Here is a 22,348-nt window from a genome sequence, read left to right as displayed (position 1 = left end):
CCAACGTCCTCCCATCTTCCATGGGAGTAAAAGAGCCAAGAGCAGCTGGGTCTTTAAAGAAAGGGGTGGCTGACCTTTGCCTCCTGGGAGTGCATGCACTGCAAGGGGCTTTGACCCCCTCGTGCAAATTCCCAGTGCCCCATGCTGTTCGTACTCCCTGTTCTGGGTAGGTCCTTCACAGAGCAATTGGAGAGACGCTCTTTAACTTAAAGAACGAGGAGTACTTGTGGCACCTTAGAGACTAACAAATTTATTTGAGCATAAGCTTTCGTGGGCGAGAACCCACTTCATCGGATGCATGCAGTGGAAGATATATATACATAGAGAACATGAAAAAATGGGTGTTGCCATACCAACTCTAACGAGACTAATCAATTAAGGTGGGATATTATCAGCAGGAGAAAAAAAACTTTTGTAATGATAATCAGGATCGCCCATTTCAAACAGTTGACAAGAAGGTTTGAGTAACAGTAGGGGAAAAATTAGCATGGGAAAATAGTTTTTACTTTGAGTAAAGACCCATCCACTCCCAGTCTTTATTCAAGCCTTATTTAATGGTGTCCAATTTGCAAATTAATTCCAGTTCTGCAGTTTCTCGTTGGAGTCTGTTTTGAAGTTTTCTTGTTGGAGAATTGCGACTTTTAGGTCTGTAATTGAGTTCCCAGGGAGGTTGAAGTGTTCTCCGACTGGTTTTTGAATGTTATAATTCTTGACGTCTGATTTGTGTCCATTTATTCTTTTGCGTAGAGACTGTCCGGTTTGGCCAGTGTACATGGCAGAGGGGCATTGCTGGCACATGATGGCATATATCACATTGGTAGATGTGCAGGTGAACAAGCCTCTGATGGTGTGGCTGATGTGATTAGGTCCTATGATGGCATCCCTTGAATAGATATGTAGACAGAGTTGGCAACGGGCTTTGTTGCAGGGATAGGTTCCTGGGTTAGTGTTTTTGTTGTGTGGGGTGTGGTTGCTGGTGAGTATTTGCTTCAGGTTGGGGGGTGTCTGTAAGCGAGGACTGGCCTGTCTCCCAAGATCTGTGAGCGTGAGGGATCATTCTTTAGGATAGGTTGTAGATCCTCGATGATGCGCTGGAGAGGTTTTAGTTGGGGGCTGAAGGTGATGGCTAGTGGCGTTCTGTTACTTTCTTTGTTGGGCCTGTCCTGGAGTAGGTATTCTTCTGGCTCTGTCAATCTGTTTTTTCACTTCAGCAGGTGAGTATTTGCTCCAATCCCTCAGACAGAGACAAACACCTACAAGATCTCTATCCAGCGTTCTTAAAACTACAGATTCACAGACTAACACAGCTATCACTCTGAAAGCTTTAACTTAAACAGTCAAACTTTAAAACACTTGCAGGATGCTCAGAGGTTGGTCATTGTCCCCAAAACTAATTTAGTCATGTGAAATTGATCTGTTTCAAGTTCTTTAATTTTGCTCTGCAAGGAATAGGGTAAAAACAGTCTGAAACCTGATTCTGGCATGCCCAGCTTTGTGGTTTGTATAAAGCTATTTTCACAGGAACTCTTAGTAAGAGCTGTATTTACAGAGATGCTTGACTTAATATGATTTTGAAATTGTTCCATCAGGAAGCTGAGCTCAGGATAACCTGAACTCTATGTTCGTATTAAGATATCTGTTTTAGTGTTCTCCCTAATTGATCTGGCAGTTGCTATTCATTCCAAAAAATTTATAGGCATATGCATATTAATATGCATTAAACTAATTAAAATTTAATTTTTCCTACTTTGTGTTAAAACAGAAGTTAGAATGATTATTAGCTTGGCTCCTCTAAAAGTGAAATTTGGACTCTAAATCTTCTGTCTTTCCTCTTTCTCAGAAAAAGGTGATTGCTTGCTCTATTTTGGTTAGTGAATTCTGAGAATCAAGTATTACTATTAGTGTTTTTTGGGAGAGGTTTCCAGAACAAATAGTTTTATAAAACTTCTGAAAAAAATTTCCCTTCTGTTCAAAATGTGTATTAAGGATCTCTTTGGTATTGGCTCTGTCAGACTATTTCTGCTGCCCAGTTGCTTACCTTTCTGTTGCCAACCTTGAACTAGTTAGTGGATTTCCAATGCGATGCAGAAACGGAAATAAGTCAGATTCCACTTTTGTTGTCCTGGCTGGAATACAGACTGCTATGATGGCAGTTAGCCCAGGGGAAAAATAAGACTGGTATATTGTGGGAGGACCAGCTGCAAATGAAGGGATGATCAATAAATAAAACATGAGATCAGTGCACTAGCAGATCAGATGTTTGATAGTTAAATGATTGATCTGACTCTGAAACCTTGTTTTATAACTCTTGTTACATACCCCAAAAAAGTCCTTTAATGTTGACAAATTTAGGTTTATAAAATTTGTCAGTTGCTGTCAGATTTATATAAACTACAGACTTGCAGTCTGCCCTTCATCCACCATGGTCAACGATAAACTATTTTACCAATTTAATTACAGCAACGTCTAAATATAACTTACTGTAACTGATAGCAATATGTAGTGTAGCATTGTTTCTAGATAGCACCATGAGATGTTTAACGTGAGGCCACTGATATGACTAAGCAAGATGCTGCTTATTCTATATGTTATGGAAGCAGTCCACCTTTTCCCACTTCCTGCAGTACTTAAGCTATTATAATCTGCCAACTTAAGTCAAAACTCATTGGGGACATTGTTACTGATCAACTTTTGTTCTTATTGAACCAGTTGTTCTTATAGTGGTGGGTGGTAATTGTTAGAAATAGAGGCATGGAATTATTGTACCGGTATTTGACTTTTTGTCTATTTGATCTTATGGAATTTCCTTCCTCAATATTTAAACCTTTTTTTACAGGTAAACAAGTGAGAACCAAACTGTCACAGGCCTTTAATCACTGGCTGAATGTTCCAGAAGATAAAATACAGGTACCAGTCACTTTCTCTGTATTGGTTAAAAAAGGAGGTATTTTTAAAACTATAAGAGATACAGATGACTGATTCCCTTAGTTTAGATAGCATCGAATACTGATGAATCCCGAACTCTTCCATTTATTTTTTGCAGAAGGTGGTTTGGCTTGTTGGAAAGCAGTTTCCTATGCCTTGCAGCCTTGTGAATTTAATGTTCATAAAAAGGAAAACATCTGCTTATTAACATTACTCAAAATTTTACTTTTTTGTGTGTAACGTGTTTCTCCAAAATGTGTATTTAACCTGTTTATCCTTAAAGGTTGTAATTGAACAGCTATCACTGTCCTCCTCTTGATCCCTTAACACAGCACTTTCAGTGACCAGTCTGAGAAACTAGCCAATTGCTCTGCAAATCATACATTAAGCACAGTGGGTTGGGAAAGGGCCATTTATTGCTTGATATTTCCCATGTCAAAATCACAAGCCAATGGCTGTATGAAGTCTTCAATAACTAATCAGTTGTTTGTTGTGTGCCAGTTTTGAGCAAAGCATCTAGATGATGATCATGTTGCCTCTCAGTGCAGAGATGGATGGTCACCAGCACACCCTAGTCAGACGCACTGAACCAGGGGTCAGGGTTCTTCCACCTAATATTCAGTTCCTGGCGGGTGTCACTTCTGACTATATGTCAGGAACCCTCAGTGTCTGGCTGTGTGCCCCCGCCATGTGGCTCTGTCAAGTCAAACATTCTTTTCAGAAATCTAGTCTGCAGTGCATTTTTTCTAAAATAACTACATCTAAGGTATAAAAGCTTCTTCTCACCAAATATTATCTGACGAGATCAATTCTCCAACTCTTATTTCTGACAGTCTTATCCAGCCAGTCCATACGTTGATTTCATTAGTGACCATACTCCTGTACTTCAATGTTGAGGTTCTTGTTAGGACTGTCAAGCGATTTAAAAAAATTAATCGCACTGTTAAGCAATAATAGAATACCATTTATTTAAATATTTTGGATGTTTTCTACAGTTTCAAATATACTGATTTCAATTACAACACAGAATACAAAGTGTACAGTGCTCACTTTATATTTTTATTGCAAATATTTGCACTGTAATACTATTTATTTTGTTTATTTTTCAGTTCACCTACAAGTATTCAAAAATAAAATAATGTAAAACATAAATTCACTCAGTCCTACTTCTTGTTCAGCCAATTGGTCAAACAAACAAGTTTGTGTACATTTACAGGAGATAACGCTGCCTGCTTTTTCTTTAGTGTCACTTGAAAGTGAGAACAGGCATTTGCAGTTCACTGTTGTAACCAGGGTCGCAAGATATTTGTGTCAGATGTGGTAAAGATTCATATGTCCCTTCAGGCTTCGACCACCATTCTGAGGACATGGATCCATGCTGATGACTGTTTCTGCTCAATAACAATCTAAAACAGTTCAGACCAAAGCATGCTCATTTTCATCATCTGAGTCCGATGTCTCTGCCAGAAGATTGATTTTCTTTTTTGGTGGTTCGGGTTCTGTAATTTCCTCATCAGAGTGTTGTTTTTATAAGACTTCTGAAAGCAAGCTCTACACCTCGTCCCTCTCAGATTTTGGAAGGCACTTCAGATTCTTAAACCTTGGGTCAAGTGCTGTAGCTATCTTTAGAAATCTCACATTGGTACCTTCTTTGCGTTTTGTCAAATTTGCAGTGAAAGCATTCTTAAAACGAACATGTGCTGGGTCATCATCAGAGACTGCTGTAACACACAATATATGGCAGAATGCAGGTAAAACAGAGCAGGTGACATACAATTCTCCCCCAAGGAGTTCAATCACACATTTAATTAACACTTTTTTTTTTTTAACATGCATCAGTATGGAAGCATGTGCTCTGGAATGGTGGCTGAAGCATGAAGGGGCATATGACTGTTTAGCATATCTGGCATGTAAATACTGTACCTTGCAATGCCGGCTACAAAAGTGCCATGCAAACACCTGTTCTCACTTTCAGGTGACATTGTAAATGAGAAGTGGGTAACATTATCTCCCGTAAATGTAAACAAACTTGTTTGTCTTAGCGATTGGCTGAACAAGAAGTAGTACTGAGTGGACTTGTAGGCTCTAAAGTTTTACATTGTTTTGGTTTTGAGTGCAATTATGTAACCAAAAAACCCTACATTTGTAAATTGCTTTTTCATGATAAAGAAATTGCACTACAGTACTTGTATGAGGTGAATTGAAAAATACTATTTCTTTATATTATTTTTTATTACAAATATTTGCACGGTAAAAATGATAAAAGTGAGCACTTTACATTTTGTATTCTATGTTGTAATTGAAATCAATATATTTGAAAATGTAGAAAAACATCAAAAATATTTAAAAAATTTCTATTGGTATTCTATTGTTTAGCAGTGCGATTAAAACTGCGATTTATCTCAATTAATTTTTTAATCACAGTAAATTTTTTTTTTTTTAGTTAATCACACGAGTTAACTGTGATTAATCAACAGTCCTAGTTCCTACGCAGTGTGTGGATAAAGAAGTCTGTTTCTGGTTGTTCTGAGGGTGGCATTTTAGGGACAGAGTAAAGTTTGGTTGGGTGACCTGAACTATGTATTTGCCTACCTTCAGAGACAGCACATCTGAAGCGTAATCTTTATTTTCTTTTCCATTTTCCTGTGATGATATAAAAGCATGGCAGTATTCTTGTTTTCTGAAACAATGTTTGTTTCCATTCAAAGTTAACAAAGGCTGTATTAGCTCTCGCAACATCCTTGGATTTTAAATGTTCAACTTAATCAGTGATTGTTCCTGTAGGCCCCTCAAGCAGTGCAGGGATTCCAGTGAAGTACTGAAGCAATGCAGGAATAGGCCACATTCCTTCTGAGAAAACCTCTCTCTTCCATGTGGCTTCCTTTTCCCATTTCCCAATATTACTTGTGCCCAGGTGGCTTCATCGCATTCGTTCACTCCAGACCCACATACACTCTGTCTAGTTCCCTGTCAGCTACTCTTTTTCACCCTTCATGAGCATCGACCCATGGGCCATCCATGTTTTGAAAAGTACATTAAAATGTATAACTTTAAAATATGTGTAGTATACTTTTTGTGCATATAGACATACACACATTTTTTTATTATTGTGATAACATCCTGAAATGTTATCACAAAACCTGCAGATACCATCTTAAAATTTAGGAAAGGCTAAGACTCCTTAGTAGAAGGTGGTTCACAGAAACTTCAAATCAGCGAGATCTAGCCAAAAAACTTAATGAACAACAATGTATGAGTGAAATAAAACCACAACACAAACTTCTGAGTGACTTTGTACCAAACTTTCCAGAGAGTCTATAGTGGGATGATACAGTACATGAAATATCAGGGAATTGGGTTTCTTTTTTTTTTTTTCTTTCTTTCTTTAAGGGGTAGGCTTGAAAATCATGCTTAGAATGGAAAGCTGGCTTCAGCCTTAACTATGGAGCAGCTGCTGCCTCTCTGTAATTCATTGTGACTTTAACTGCATGAAGCCTTGTAATATGGGGCAATCCGCGGCATTCAGCTCTTTCTGTTAAGCATTTCTTTCTTTGGCTCCAGTAAGGGATCCTACGAGGCTAACTTCTCAGATCACTGCAGTCTTCAATCTCCTGACTGTTGACCTCTCCCCTAACTTAACTATCACTTTTAAGCCACTGACAATCAAATTACATATCTTCTGACACCTTTATGTTCTTCACTGGCACCACACTGGCTGTCTTGACCAAATAAATTTGTGGATTCATTTAATTTCTTTACCAGGCAGCTAAATGTCAGAATCACTTCTGAGCAAAGAAGCACCATCAAACAACTGTTCCCTTACTTAAAGTTTTGACAGCAAATATCATCCTTGTTCACGAATGCTGCATCTTGCATCTCCAAGTCTACATATCACCCATCACCTTTGCACCATTGCTTGTGAACACTGCTACTCTATCTCCACCGGTTAGGATGGATGAACATTTCTGTTAGTCTCTTCTAGACGATTGCTTCCCCAAGTCCTAGTTGTCTGATTTCAGAATATGCAAAATTATGTTCTTCTTTCTCTCTAGTACAAAGAAACACTTCCACACTACCCAATCCTGTCCTGTCAATTCCACTGTCTCCTTATTTATGCCAGGATCCAGTTGAAAGCTGCTGCTTTTTATTTTTTTTAAACACCTTCCATGGTGTTCATAGTCAGTTCAACTCCAGAAGAAATTATCAGATCATATAGCCTGAGTTCCTGTAGATTATAGGCCACTAATACCATCCAGACATCCACACACCTAAATTCAACAACTGAAATTAGACCAAAGTTTTACAACCCTCAGGAGACTGTTACTGTGTTCACAGGAAGAGGATAGGAGAGACTGACATGTACCAATACCTAAGCCCCATGCAATGGCAGGGAATTAAGTGAAAGATACCCAGATGATCCTCGCAAATTACCTATGCCCCAAGCTGTAGAGACTAAAAACCCACCAAGGTCACTGCCAGTCTGACCTGGGGGACAATTTCCTTCCCAACCCCACATATGGCGATCAGATTCTGAGCAAGAATCTGAGAGAGAATTCTCAATACCATCTCAGAGCACTGGCCCACCCTGCCCTGTGTCCTATCTCCATCTGTAGCCATCTGATGCTTCAGAGGAAGGAGATCCAAAAAATGCATTTGGGGAGGGGAGAGAATGTCCCTTCCTGACCCCGGCAAGTGATCATCTTAAGCCCTGAAGCATGAGCTTTAGGAACATAAGACCTAAACTGGAAGGGGACCCCAGGATGGCTGAGCCCTGCCCCCCCTTCCCCCTCCCACGCCCCGAACATCCCTGTCATACAATCCCTCTCTTAGAGCTTGACAAGCTCTTTCTTAAAGCTAATTAGGATGTTTGCCCCCCAAAATCCTATTGGGAGGCCATTCCAGAAACTTAACTCTTCTGATGGTTAAAAACCTTATAATTTCCAGCCTAAATTTATTAATGGTCAGTTTATATCCAATTGTCCTTGTGGCACTATTGTTCTTTAGCTTAAATAGCTCTTCACCTTCCCTGGTTTTTACCTCCTGATGTATTTATAGAGAGCAATTCATATCCCTTCTCGGCCTTCGTTTTGCTAGGCTAAACAAGCTAACCTCTTAGTCTCCTCTCATAAAATAGTGGTTCCATCTTATCTTACAGGCCATGCCCCCATCTAATGTACTCTGATTTCATACAATCTCAATGCTAGCATGTGTCTTTTCTCTACAGTTTCTGCCATTTTAAACTAGCTTTCCCACTGTTCATCTGCTTCCAAAAATCTCAGCTTGGAACCACACTTCTCCCTTGCCTGGCTAAAGAGGAGACAGCAACGGTAGTACAGAGGGGTGAATTATCGTTCTGGAGGGAGATTACTAGTAGGAGTTCCTCAGGGATTGGTTCCAAGACCAATCTTGTTCAATATTTTTCTGAATGACCTTGGCACAAAAGGTAGGAGTGTACTAATGAAACTTGCTGATACAAAGTTGGGAGGCCTCATCAGTATGAAGGAGGATCAGTATGTTATACAGGAAAATCTGGATGACCTTGAAGATTGGAGTGACAGAAATGGGATGAAATTCAATAGTACAAAAATGTAGGTCATGAATTTAAGGTCTAATTTCTGCTACAGTCTGGAGGCACATCAGTTGAAAACAACAGAGGAGGACAGACCTGGGGGCGTTGGTCGATCTCAGGATGACAGTGAGCTACCAGTGTGATGTGGCTGCAAAAATAATTTTCATGCAGAAGGCCAATAATGGAGCTCTAGGGAGCCCCTCGCAATAGAGGGAGGAGGTGGACCAACTAAAAATAAGCAGTTAATTCAGTGTAAATGCAAAATATTCCACAAATTTAGAACTTATTTTACAATGTAAGACTTTTCTCTTCTTATATTATTAGGTTATTATTGAAGTGACAGAGATGTTGCACAATGCCAGCTTACTCATAGATGACATTGAAGATAACTCAAAGCTACGACGGGGCTTTCCGGTGGCTCATAGCATCTATGGAATTCCATCTGTAATAAATTCTGCTAATTATGTGTATTTCCTTGGTCTGCAGAAGGTTTTAACACTTGATCACCCAGAAGCTGTGAAAGTGTTCACTCGTCAGCTGCTGGAACTCCATCAGGGCCAAGGTTTGGATATTTACTGGAGAGATACATACACCTGTCCTACAGAAGCACAGTATAAAGCCATGGTACTGCAAAAGACAGGTGGTCTCTTTGGATTAGCTGTGGGCCTCATGCAGTTGTTCTCCAATTATAAAAGAGACTTAAAACCACTCCTTAATACACTTGGGCTCTTCTTCCAAATACGAGACGACTATGCTAATTTACACTCCAAAGAATATAGTGAGAACAAGAGTTTTTGCGAAGATTTAACTGAGGGCAAGTTCTCATTCCCAACTATTCATGCTATTTGGTCCAGACCTGAAAGCACTCAGGTGCAGAATATTTTGCGTCAAAGGACAGAAAATGTAGATATAAAAAAATACTGTGTACATTACCTTGAGAATGTAGGTTCCTTTGAGTACACTCGGCAAACGCTGCAAAAGCTTGAATCTGAAGCATATAAACAGATTGAGTCACTTGGGGGAAATCCTGAACTTGTAGCACTAGTTGAACACTTAAGCAAAATGTTCAAAGAAAATGAAAATTAAGTAATTGATTTGACTTGTGGTTTGGGGAGGGAAACTTTAAAACCAGAATGTATTAACTAGACTCTCTTACTAAATCAATGTAAAGAAAAGTGTAGAAATGATGCTTATTTAAAATTACTTATAGAAACTGCTATATTAGATATTGTGTAAGTTGTAATTGAAGGGTATTTGTATGCACCACAAATTATCTCTGCAGCTTTAATTACAACTGCTTACAAAATATTGCATAGAGAAATAAACTTGCATAGATCTGTTAAGGTAAAATTGTTAATTTTAGTTTTTCATGTGAATCTTTCAGTTGTAATCTCCACTGCACAGTCAGTGGTGTTTATTTTAGCTATAGAGTTTGTGTCCTCTAAGAACATTGCAGGTTTTAATCTGATTGAGATAGGTTTGACTAAATTTCCATGTTAAATTGAATTTGCTTTGTTTAGGAACTTTTGTATTTTTTTTTAAACATGGAGATTTAGGTAACACTTTTTTGCAATATATTCCTTGTCCTTTTTAAAGTTAACAAAAATAGGTTTTATTAAAGTGGAATGGAAGGAGAAGGAAGGCTCCACAATGGTCAATGACTTTTTCTGTACAACAAACCAATCTAGATGTGTCGCCACAGAACCAGATGTGGGGAACGATGGTATAATAGGCAAATCAGTGTTGCCAAATGGATTTGAAATCATGAGTTATTTTTAGTATGAATCATTCAGAGCATTAGCTTGGCCAGCAAGGACACAGGCATTGTCCATTCAAGTGGCACTAACACTCTGGTCTGATATACCACCGTAGTCCCAATTTCTTGATAGTCTCCTTTAGGTAACTTAGTTAAGAATCAGTGGAGTATTTACTTCCTTTGTACTTGTGATGGAATCTCTTAAGTATTAGAGCAGACTAGTTTGGTTATATCAAATCAGATGATTTTCTGACTTAAAGGTATGTCAAACCTGCATTAATAGCCAAAGGCTCATATTGGATGTTAAAGCTGGCACGCAAGTTTAAAAAAACCATGTCATTGGTGACAGTTTTAAAAACAAAACAAAACATAAAAACAGATTAGCTGCAAATAGTAACATAGCAAATGGTCACCTAGTGTCTTTAGTTACCTCCGTGCTTCAGATATATTACCAAAAATTCTCCTTGTGATTTAATGTCTTAAACTTTAAATGTAATTGAGAAAATATGTATGCACACAATCCCATAGTTCTAATTTCAATTTCTGGGTGACTGTAGGGCCACGTCTATACTACAAACATATGTCAACTCAAGTTACGTCGGCATACTGCCACCACAGTTAGTACATCGCTTGTGCACATGTGTACTTGGCTCCTTGTGTCGGCGGTGCACATACTCATTAGGGGGCTTGTATTGATAGAGTGCAGTGTAGCTATCCCACTGTGCAGTCCAGCACAATGTCTTTTGGGAAGTTTTGGCAATGAATGAAGGGGCTAAAATAAGTCATGCAGGGGTGACTAGGAGCATGGGGTCAACTTCCCAGTTTGCTATTGACTCACGGTCTGCCATCTTTGACAGTAGCATGGAACCTACACGGCTCTGCTCTGTTGTCATGAGCGTTGCAAGCCCTGGGTACGCAATCCTGGAATATTTGCAGAGCAACAAGAAGAACTAAATGAGTGGGGGAACATGACTATTCCTTGGAGGACAGATTGCTGTGGGACATAGTGAGAACCAGTTCAAAGTTATTGGCATTCATGGAGCAGCTGCAGATGGTGGAGCGCTGCTTCTGGGCCCAAGGAACAAGCACTAACTTGTGGGATCATAAGATTTGGGATGATTAGCAGTGGCTGCAGAATATGCAAGACCACATTCCTGGATCTGTGCACTGAGCTCGCCCCAGCCCTCTAGCGCAAGGACACCAAAACGAGAGCTGCACTGATGGTGGAGAAGCGAGTGGCAATTGCACTGTGAAACTTGCGATGCCAAATTGATTCCTGACTGACCGTAGCAATTTGAAGTGAGGAAATCCACCATAGTGGCCCTTAATTGCTGCCTCCTATGCAGGACTGTGACTCTAGGCAGTGTGCAGAACATGATGGATGGATTTTCAGCAATGGGATTCCCAAACTGCGGTGGAGTAATAGATAGCATGCATATCCCTATTTTGGCACTAGAGCACCTTGCCACTGTACATCAACAGAGGGGGCTACTTTTCTATGGTTATGCAAACATTGGTCGATCACTGGAGATGCTTCATTGACATCAGTGTGGGCTGGTCAGGGAAGGCGCATGACACTCATTTAAGAACACAGGGTTGTTCAGAAAGCTACAAGAAGACTCTTTTCTGACCAGCAGATTACCACTGGGAACATTCAAATGCCAATACTGATCATGGGTGACCCAGCCTACCCCAGGCACCTCAACAGCACCAAGGAACGGTTCAACTATTGGCTCAGCAAGTGCAGAACGGCAGGTGAATGTGCTTTTGGCCATTTGAAGGGTTGCTGACATTGTTTACTTGCAAGATGGGACCTTGGTGAGAAAAATATCCCAATGATTATAGCTATATGCTGTGTCCTGCATGCTATATGTGAAGTGATGGGGAAAAATTTCTGCCAGAGTGGAGGGCAAAGGTGGAGTGACTGTCTGCTGAATTTGAACAGCCAGCTACCAGCAGGGCCGGCTTTAGGACCTGCGGGGCCCGATTCAAATACCCGGCGACAGTCCGGGTCTTCGGCACTTCAGCGGCGAGGGGTCCGCTCCGCATCTTCCGCGGCACTGAAGGACCCCCCCGCCGTCGAAATGCCGCCGAAGACCCGGAGTGGACCACCGCCAAGTGAGTATGAGTAAAAAAAATTAAAAAGGCGCCTAAGGTGCAGGGCCCTCTTAGGCACGGGGCCTGATTCCGGGGAATCAGCCTAAAGCCAGCCCTGGATACCAGGGTCCTTAAAAGAGCTCAACTTAGAGGTATACGGCTCAGAGCCTTTGAAAGACCATTTTAACAACGAGCCAGCATTTTGTAGTGTTCTATACCTGGCCATGTTTTTTGGTGGCCTGGTAGGAGTCATGTGGTGACTGCTGTATGTCAATGCACCTAGTAATTTTGTTTGTAAATGATCCTATGAGTTGTGTGACACTATGCAATAACGGCTAATTGATAATGTTCAGAACTGCTGATCCCTTGGCAGCATATGTTGTGAATTAATAAAGTTGAATTTTATGTTCCAAATAATAGAGTTGTATTATGTAACGAAATCAGTGCAAGAAATGGGCAATTTTAAAACAAATACATTAAAAAAATTAACAACTGAATACATTAAGAACAGAGCTTATGAAACGGAAATGATATTCATGTCTGTTTCATTTACACATATACACACACTGCCATATGGAAGCCACAGTTCATGTGAAGCTGTAATTGTCTTTAATGGCCCGCAGGGAGCAGTGATAGGGATAGTGCAGTGATCTCTGATGCCATGTGAAATGTTGGGGTGGGGAGAGCAGGAAATAGGGTGATCCTGATTGAGTTCTCAATGGGCTGCAGAGGGACACAAGCCTAGGATTGTTGGACCTGTAAGTCCACCAGAGTTTACTGCATCTGTCTTTGCTGCCTGAAAAGTCCCCTTATGTCCTGGTGCATTTCCTTCTTCTGCTGGGACTCCTGGGCCTTTCTCCTGTCCACTCTTTCCTTCTGCTCAGTATTCATCATTCAGGCCCTGTGTTCATTGTTCAATGCAGCATGGGCATGCAGATCTCATTGAACGGGTCATCCCAAGTCCCCTTTTCTCCTTACTGGCTCAGGTGTCCCAGAGGTGCAGAGGGAGAGACCCTGGAGGCTGCAGCGACAGCAGCTGAAGATAAAACACAGAGGTCAATTGTCAACGTATTCACTATAGAAACAAACTTAAGATGCTGAACTTGCTCCCTTTGTTCCCCTAAAGTTTTAAGACTACATTCTCACATCTGCTTGGAATTGCCTGTGTACTGTGCCAGTCACAGCATGAGCCTGGGTGAGTATGGCCCACCAGGAGTTGGGGAAATGAGGAAATTGCTGGCTTGCATGATTCTAGTAGTAGAAGGCAGTGAATATTGGTGCCATTTCCCACAGGCAGTGGTGATTTTAGCTGATATAGCACTCCTGAAGGTAACACAGGCAGAGCGAACACAGCTGCTGCTGGCAGCCCGAAGCCACCTGGGTCCATATGCTACTAGCTTGTGTACTGCAATGGTGCCTGCTGAAGTTGCTGGTGAATGGCTGGGAAAGTGTCCTACTATGGAGGAAGAAATAAGGCATTCCTCTCTAAAACATTTGGCTGAGGATTACAGAGTACCTCTGTGAACTTTTCATCAAGATCTATCAGGACGATTGAAGGGACATCTGTGTACGTACAAAATGAGCTAGCAGACCACCACAGCAGGTCGTTTCAAGTCCACAAGTGGTCCCTTCGCCTGGACATCGCATTTTCAATCTTCCAGAGGTGGGGCTTTCCCCAGATAGACCTATTTGCCATGCGACACAACAAAGTGCCAGCAGTTCTGCTTCTTCCAGAATCACAGCCTAGGTTTCAGAGCGGACACATTCCTCCTTCCATGGGAAGGCCATCTCCTTTCCGCCCATACTGCTCATTCATAAGGTACTCCTCAAGATCCGGAGGGAACGAGTTCAGGTCATATTGACAGCACCAGCCTGGCCCCGTCAGCACTGGTACACCTCTCTCCTAGACATGTCCATGGAAGCCTTGGTCACCCTTCCACTCTTCCCAGACCTTCCGATGCAAGATCACTGTCGTCTTCAACATCCGAACCTTGTGTTGCTTCACCTCACAGTGTGGAAGCTCCATGGTTGAACCCAATGGAGATTTCCTGTCCAGAACAGGTTCGACTAAGTCTCCTTGGCAGCAGGAAACCCTCTACTAGAGCCACCTACCTTGCCAAGTGGAAGAAATTTTCAGTCTGGTCGGCGCAGCACTATTCATGCCCGACACTAGCCTCAGTGCTGCTCATTCTGGATTACCTCTTCCATCTGAAGCAGCGGGGGCTTTTGTTGTCCTCAATAAGAGTGCACTTAGCTGCCATATCGGCCTTCCATCCGGGCGCGGGGTGACCACTCAGTGTTTGCTAATCCTATGATCAGCCAATTTTTAAAAGGGCTTGACAAGCTATACCCCCACATCCGTCAGCCGGTCCCCACCTGGGACCTCAACCTGGTCCTCTCTAAGCTCATAGGACCACCCTTTGAACCGTTGGCCACATGCTCCTTGCTTGTACCTGTCTTATAAGGTGGCATTCCTGGTAGCGATAACCTCTGCCAGGAGGGTATGTGAGCTCAAGGCCCTAACGTCAGAGCCTCCTTACACCGTGTTCTATGAGGACAAGATTCAGCTCAGGCCTCACCCTGCTTTCCTCCCAAAGGTTGTATCACAGTTTCACATCAACCAGGACATCTTTCTCCCAGTATTCTACTGTAGCAGATCGCTGACTCACCGGCAGTGCCTCCTGCTGGTCGTCTGGGAATTAGCTCTCAGCCCTGGAGCGTCCTCTATGGGCCGGTGTCTCGTCCTCTGTTACCTACCTCTCTGCAGTCCCTTTATCTTCACCACGTATAGGCCCCACGTCCCTCCTGGACCACGGTGCCCCTTACCTTGGGGTGCTGCCCCTCACCCAGGGAACCCCACTCCCCTGAGCCCACCTCACGTCAGTGATCCACTGCCAGTCCTCATTTAGCCCCTTTACTCAGATGGCCACTCATCACTGGCTAGGGGGTTAGACCTGCTGCCTTTCCCTGCAGCCCCAGTACTTCCTTAGACCTTCCTGTCAGGCCTCAGCCTGGGAGGTTGCCAGGCTTGAGCTCCCCAACTCAGCCTGCCTCTTCCCCAGCACTGCTTTATTGAAGGTATCCTGTGCTCCCACGCAGCCCAGTCCTTCCCACCCCAAGGCTGGAGTGAGACTGCCTGCCTCCTAGCTCACAGCCCTTTTTATACCAGCCCAATCGAACCCGGATTGGCTGCTACCTGCGCTGCCCTGATTGGCTCCTCGGGGCAGCCCTTTCCCAGAGCTTGTTTTAACCCCTTTCTGACTGGAGCGGGGTGATCACCCCACTACACTACCCTAAATTGCACTCCACCGGCAAGGAGCAGAGACTTCATTCTCTGGATGTCCGCAGGGCGCTAGCCTTTTACATCGAGAGAATGTTGCCGTTCAGAAAATCGGTCCAGTTATTCGTGGCAGCTCTGAAAAGCTCTGCGTGTGTCATCACAATGCATTTCGTCATGGATCACGTCCTGCATTCGTGACTACTACAACCTGTGGGGGTTCCCGCACCCCCAATCACTGCGCACTCTACCAGGGTGCAGGCTTCATCAACAGCGTTCCTGGCGCAGGTCCCCACTCAGGAAATCTGCAGAGCGGTGACGTGGTCCTCCACGCACACTTTCACCACACACTATGCGATTACCCAGCAGGCCAGAGACAATGCGGCCTTTGGACGAGTAGTACTCCAATCAGTGGAAGACTCCAACCCCATCTCCTAAACTTAGGCTTGTGCATCACCTGATTGGAATTGACATGAACAAGCACTTGAGTAACCATTTTTTCTTCATCTTCTCGTAACTGTTGTTCTTCGAGATGTGGTGTTCATGTCCATTCCAATACCCACCCTCTTACCCCTCTTTCAGAGTAGCCGGCAAGAAGGAACTGAGGGGGTGGTGGGTCGGCAGGGCTCTATATTGAGTGCCATGAAGGCATGACTCCTGGGGGTGCTCAGGCTGACCAGACGGGAGGCTGCTATGGGAAAAATCTTCTGGCTACCATGCGCGTGCACACACCTGATTGGAATGGACATGAACAATGCATCTCGAAGAACAACCGTTACGAGGTGAGTAGCCGTTTTTTAGCTCTGTTGAGCAGCAGCTTTCTTACTACAATTAGGATGAGAAACCACCCAATGAATTTTGCCCTAGGGAAAAATAAAATGAGTTAATGTTTTATATTTATATATCATTACTGTCAGGTACAAAGGTCACCTTCCAGAAACTTCTAGATTCTAAAACCAAGCCCCCAAAAACTTAACTCCACATACTTTCTCCTCTTCCTTATCTCATGACAGCTGGATTTATGGACTAGGCATGATCTCAATCACCACCCATTTTCTTCCCGTCCTCCAGGCATTTTAGACATTTTCCAAACTTACTGTTTCCTAATGGCTAGAGCAACAGCCTCAGTGCTGCTGTCATTCCTTCCCTTTTTGCTTTGATTCTACAGATTGAAATAGAACCTAATGTTTCCAATATTTACATACAAAAAAAAAATCTCGTGTCTCTTGAATGTGTTTTGTACATGAGTGACAAAAGTGCAAAGAATGGGGGAAGAGACTGAAGTGTTTTCTCCAAAAATTTTTTCACTCTAATTTACCTTTGCATAATATGCTTAAATGCTTTGCTGAATGAGGACCCGAATGGTGTGCTAAGCATTTCTTCTCCCACTTCCACACTAAACCTTGGCTCCGCCCCCACCTCCTCTCAAGGGTTAACCATTTAACCCAGCCAATGAATTTCCTGCTTTCTTGTGGCCAGTAAAGCTCCAGCAGCAGCCTTTCCCAAAAGGGCAACGCAACCTCCTGTGGCATTATATGCTATTTTATTTTCACTGTAATGTAAAATACTAAATGTGGGGTTTAGAAATGCACTTGCCATTAGAGAACTTCACTCTTTTTGTCAACCTTTCATTATTGCAGTGGTTCCCAAACTGGGGTTCGTGAACCCTTGGGGTTCGCGAAATGTTACAGGGGGTTCTTGGAAAAAAATTCCCTAATGGCGGACAGAGCTGTCCCTAGTGACTCCGGGCAGCACGGGGCCAGCAGCCCGGAGCCACTGGACTTCCACGAACTAAGCAGATCAAAGCAAGCATATCTATCACACTGAGGAGATTTAAACTTCAAGACTCCTTATAAGAAATGGAAAGGGAGGTGGATACTTTTTGCTGTTTTTAAAATTAAATAGGCAGCTAGTATGGTTTTTTTTTAATTATTATGAAGAACGAGTTTAAGCTTTGTTGTAATGTGCATTGTTTGACTGGACTGCTCAAGACCTGAATGCTTGTGTAGGAGGAACTCTTTGAGTTGGCTTCTTAAATACCTTCATGACGTTTCACATCTGATATTCCTTGATGAAATGAAGGACCCTTGTCTTATAACAGGCTTATTCAAAGTGATACAAGCTATGAAAGTGAGATCTTGGAAGAGTGTCGCCATTTTCATAATGTAATAAAAATACTGTAATGATAAATAATAAATAGTGTGTAATATGCATGTCATAAAAACAAATGTTATATTTCCCAGATCACTGCTTTTATAATTTATACACAGATAAAGGAGAAAATCCCTGGAAATATTCATTTTTAGGAGGGGGTTCGCGAGACTTGACATTTGAGTGAAAGGGGTTCACAGGTTGTTGAAGTTTGGGAACCACTGCATTATTGGATCAGTTCTAATTACTGTACACTTAGCAAATGTGAACTCCTATCAAACGTAATAGCTATACGTGGGGCTCAGTAGATGGTACATCTCTTCTTTATTCTAGCCTTCATTGCTCTGCCTTCTCAAGGTTATAGGCAAATTCATTTTCAAGGAGCTACCTCTGCATTTAAAAAAAAAAAAAACCTGTTTGAAAGCAGTAGCACCTAAGTGTTCTGTCTGGAACAATGGAAGCTTTTGCTGGATGAGGATTTAAATGGAACTCCTCTAACTAGGCTGTGAGGATTTCCTGTTTCAGGAAAGGGATATTGATTTTTTTTTTCTTTCTTTTTCCTGTACTGAGTTACCCAGAGGTGAAGAACACCTTCCTGCTGAGAGATTGGTCTGATATATCTTCATTATCTGCAGCTCTCTCCTTATTTGAAGCCAAGTGAGAGCAGTTCATCTAGCGTAGTGTTTCAGTGCTAGCTCCTTCCTCTGGAAGAGCCAGAATGAAACCAATCACAGTACTTAAACTGTTTCAGTTGAAAGGGAGAGAACTTTAAAGGGGACACACATCCTGCCGCTAGGAAAGACTACATGGTGTGTAAATTATGCAGAATTCCTCCCTTTGTTTATAAAATTGTGTTGGAAGACAATAGGTATTACACTTAAAATTACCCAATTCATAAATTATCAGCTACTGATTACCTGTAACTGTTATACAACTAGCTTTTCCTGGTCATGATTAAAACTAGGGCAAAAATCAGTGAATAGCGAAGATAGTTACATAACTATATTGTGTTTTCATCTAACAATCTCCCAATTTTTGCTGCCAGAAAAACAATCTGTTCCATGCTGTCTGGATAATCTTGTATAAGATTAACATCTTCCCTTACAACCAATTAATGGAAATCAAATTTGAAACTTGCTTCAGTCAATTTTGTGCTTGACCAAGAGAAGAATGGGTGGAAGATGAGAAAATCTGACAAAGGTATTGCTAATCCAGCCATACTCGGAGTTCCTCATTTTAAATGGAGCAGCAGAAGCAAATACTGCCTGGTTAAAAAAAAAAATCTATGTATTGCATGAGAATTGACTGAAAATTACATTTTTTTTTTTGGGGTAGTCTGATATACGTAACTACAATAGATTCCACTTAATAGAAATCCTGATATTCACAACTTCCAGTTAATGGCAACATGTTCCTGGGAACCAATCCCATATCATTAACATCACTGTTAACAGGCTTTGGATATTTGCAAGGGCATGCTGCTTATTATCAACCTCTTTTGAAAGAAAGGTGCTACTTGCAGGCAAGTTTGGAGGCTGCAGCCAGGGAAGGATGTGTTGGGACATGCCTTCTCTGGCTGCTGCTATGCAAACTTGCCTGCAGTCGGTGCTCAGCCTGCCCCAGACCTTCCTTTTGGGGCTGCCACCTGGCAAATCTGTCTGCACACAGGAGGTAAGAGGCTGTGGGCTGGGAAGAGAAGCTGTGGGAAGGGCAATAGGAAGGAGGGGGCTGCAGCCCTGCAAACTTGCCTGCATCCAGGAAGTAAGGGGCTGCAGGCAGACCAGTAGCAGGGATTGGGGCTATAGTCTTGATGCTGGAACTGCATGGTTCCTCTCCCTGTGCTCTCCAGGTTGTGCCCTGCTGGGGAACTTCATGCAGGGAAGAATGTGCTGAGCCTTAACCCCCTGGAGTGTGTGCAGGAAGAGTTATGGGTATGCAGCTCCGTCAGCTCCAGCACTCCCGTTCCCTGTAGAAAGCCCCAGCCTCTAGGCTGCTGTCCTCCCTGCAGGCAGGTTTGCAGGACTGCAGGCAGTGAAGGCCTCCCAGCACTTCTGTCCCTGGCTGGAGCTTCACAAACCTATCTTTTACTTATTAGCAACTGCTGGATAAAAGTAACTTCTTGCTGGCAGCCAAAGAGATGGAATCTACTGTATAGAATCATTACTGGATATTTTTTAGTAGCTCTGAGCAGCACTTGCACAAATGTTAACTTTAGAACCCTGAAACTTTAGGCCCAGGTGCTCTTATGATACAAGTTGTTTCTCAGATAACTTTGATATATACAGTGCTGTAAAATAGAAAACTAAGACTTAATTCATCAATGTTGATGTTTTGTGGTTTCCTTTTCCAGTTACTACCAAAACTCAAGTAGCATAGCAGGAAACCAGGGGCCTAGTTTATTGATCTCTATTTCAACCCTTGTTGTTTTTATCTTTCATAAAATTGGCTTATTACGGGTATATCTTCACTGCAGGATAACTTCACTGCAGAGTTAGCCTGGCCTCAAGCTCAGATGTTGCCCTATGTCATCCTTCTATGCATACATAAAAACTTCTCTTCTGAGAAAAGTGGTGCTTTTAATCCTAGCTAGCTAGCACAGCTGGGGGTAGGCGTGTTAGAGTATCTGTTCTGCTTTAACTTGAGCTGATAAGCCACCCCCCTTGCAATGAGAACACAGGCTAAATCACTTCCAATGCTTTCCTGTAATTCCCACAGACTCCCCACCCCATGTGCCCAGAAGGACAGACAAGTTGTCCCACAATTCATTGGGAAAGAACCACAGAGAAGAGTAGTTTACTGCAGTACAAAGAACCATGGGATCTGACTCCAGAAGCCCTAGCAAGCCACTAGGGAACACCGCATCAGAGAGAATACACTAACTTAGGTAGGGCTTTATAGTGTGACTCCTTGCATCTGGGCTAGGCTTGGCTAACCACACAGGCTTTGTGAGGGAAAAGCTGATTTAGGCCCATGGGAAGCTGTCCGACACAGTCTTCCTTCAGTGTATACATGGGGACGTACGCCCATACCGCACGAAGGAGCTACAGTTGACCGTGGAGAACCACACTGAGACTCTTTATGTGGGGTGGGGAGGGGGGGTGGCAGCTGCTCTTGCCTACCCCATGGTCCTGGGCCAAGAATGGAAGTACTTTGAAGTCTTGCAGGTGTGGGAGAGGGACTCAGCCCAGGGGGTTGAGCGTGAGCTCAAGACCGTGGGAGAAGTAGAACTGGCGAATGCAGGAGTGTGAAAAAATCCCAGGGAAGGGACCTCACAACAGACAGGGAAGCCCCTGAAAGACCAGCAGGATCCACCAACTCCAAGCCCCATGGGTACGGAATAGCTGACCCAGAACAAGGATGTCATTGGGGAACCGAACAAAGATCGCACCATGAGCCAGGCATATGAACAGCTGGCTGCTGTCAACAGGGAGGTAATTAACCCACAGAGGGCAGTATGATAGCCAAGCTTTGAGTACAGATAGGGAACACTTTTACTGCTTGGTATAGGCCTATAGGGTGACTCCCTGACTAGTGAAGTCTGGGCCCAACTCTTGGTACCCCACCCCTTTTGGAGGGAGTTTCTCCAGCTTGTGCATTCAATACCATGTGCCAACCACCTGGGGAGGGAGAAAACAATGGAAAGAATTACCAGCCAGTTCTGTTGGCTAGGCATCCACAAAGAGGTGAAAGATTACTGCATGTTCTGCCTGGAGTGCCAGCTGACAGGACACAAGAACACTGCCAATGCCAGTAATAGACACTCTCTTTGAGAGAATTGATATGGACTTGATAGGCAACTAGAGAAGAGCATGACTGGACACCAACATATAGTGATGATCATAGATTGTTCCACACTGTATCCCAAGGCTATTCTGCTTTGCACAACTAAATCGGTGACCATAGCGGCAGCACTCATGAAGGTCTTCACAAAGGTGGGGATCCCCAAGGAAACAGTAACAGACCAGGGGACAAACTTCATATCATGACTGATGATGAATGTGTGTGAGCTGCGGAAAATCAAATCTTTGAGAAGGTCCGTCTATCACCTCCCCCAAACAGATGGGTTAGTCAAATGCTTCAACTGAAGGGGACACTAAGAAAGTTTGTGGCTGAAGACCCCCACCACTGGGTTCACTTGTTACCACCCCTCCTATTTGCAGTGTGCAAAGTCCCCCAGGCCTTGATGGGGTTTTTGATCTTTGAGTTGTTGTACAGAAGGCAACCCCAGGGGATCTGAGATCTAGTTTGGGAAACCTGGGACCAGGGTAGTACAGTACATTCTCTGGCTATGAGAAAAGCTGAAGACATTAGGAGCCTTTACAAACGAAAATCTCTCTTAAGGGCCCAAGCATGTCAAAATAAATCTACGACAAGGATGCTAGCCCACCTGAATTCCAACTCGATGACAGAGTACTGCTGCTACTGCCCAGCTCGGAGTCAAACTTAATGGCTAGATAGCAAGGGCCCTTCAGCTTTGCCCATGATAGCCAGACCCCTCACGGACCTGGTGAAGAACTCTAGCCTCAAGAAGGTTGCTTGGTCTGAAGCCTGTTACCAAATCTTCAAGACCTTG

At 42.9% G+C, this 22,348-nt stretch overlaps 2 protein-coding genes across 5 annotated transcripts in view; both read left to right on the top strand.

Annotated features, from left to right (window-relative positions):
* The window catches only part of GGPS1 (geranylgeranyl diphosphate synthase 1), a 63,162-nt gene extending 52,643 nt beyond the window's left edge, over positions 1-10,519 (top strand). For all 4 annotated transcript variants that reach the window (XM_024198460.3, XM_024198461.3, XM_029911067.1 and 1 more), the window contains exons 3-4: positions 2,837-2,907; positions 8,819-10,519. In XM_024198460.3, the coding sequence (XP_024054228.1) occupies positions 2,837-2,907; positions 8,819-9,580 (833 nt within the window). In that variant the 3' untranslated portion in view covers positions 9,581-10,519. The remainder of the gene's footprint in view (positions 1-2,836; positions 2,908-8,818) is intronic.
* Positions 10,520-19,377: 8,858 nt separating this feature from the next.
* Positions 19,378-22,348, top strand: part of TBCE (tubulin folding cofactor E) — a 73,277-nt gene continuing 70,306 nt past the window's right edge. The window contains exon 1 of the mRNA XM_026649671.2: positions 19,378-19,446. The gene's annotated coding sequence lies outside the window, so the exon portion shown is untranslated. The remainder of the gene's footprint in view (positions 19,447-22,348) is intronic.

The sequence above is a fragment of the Terrapene carolina genome, unplaced genomic scaffold, assembly GCF_002925995.2.
Source record: "Terrapene carolina triunguis isolate 2854851 unplaced genomic scaffold, T_m_triunguis-2.0 Scaffold85, whole genome shotgun sequence".
Taxonomy (NCBI): Eukaryota; Metazoa; Chordata; order Testudines; family Emydidae; genus Terrapene; species Terrapene triunguis.
This window is presented reverse-complemented; position numbering and strand designations above follow the sequence as displayed.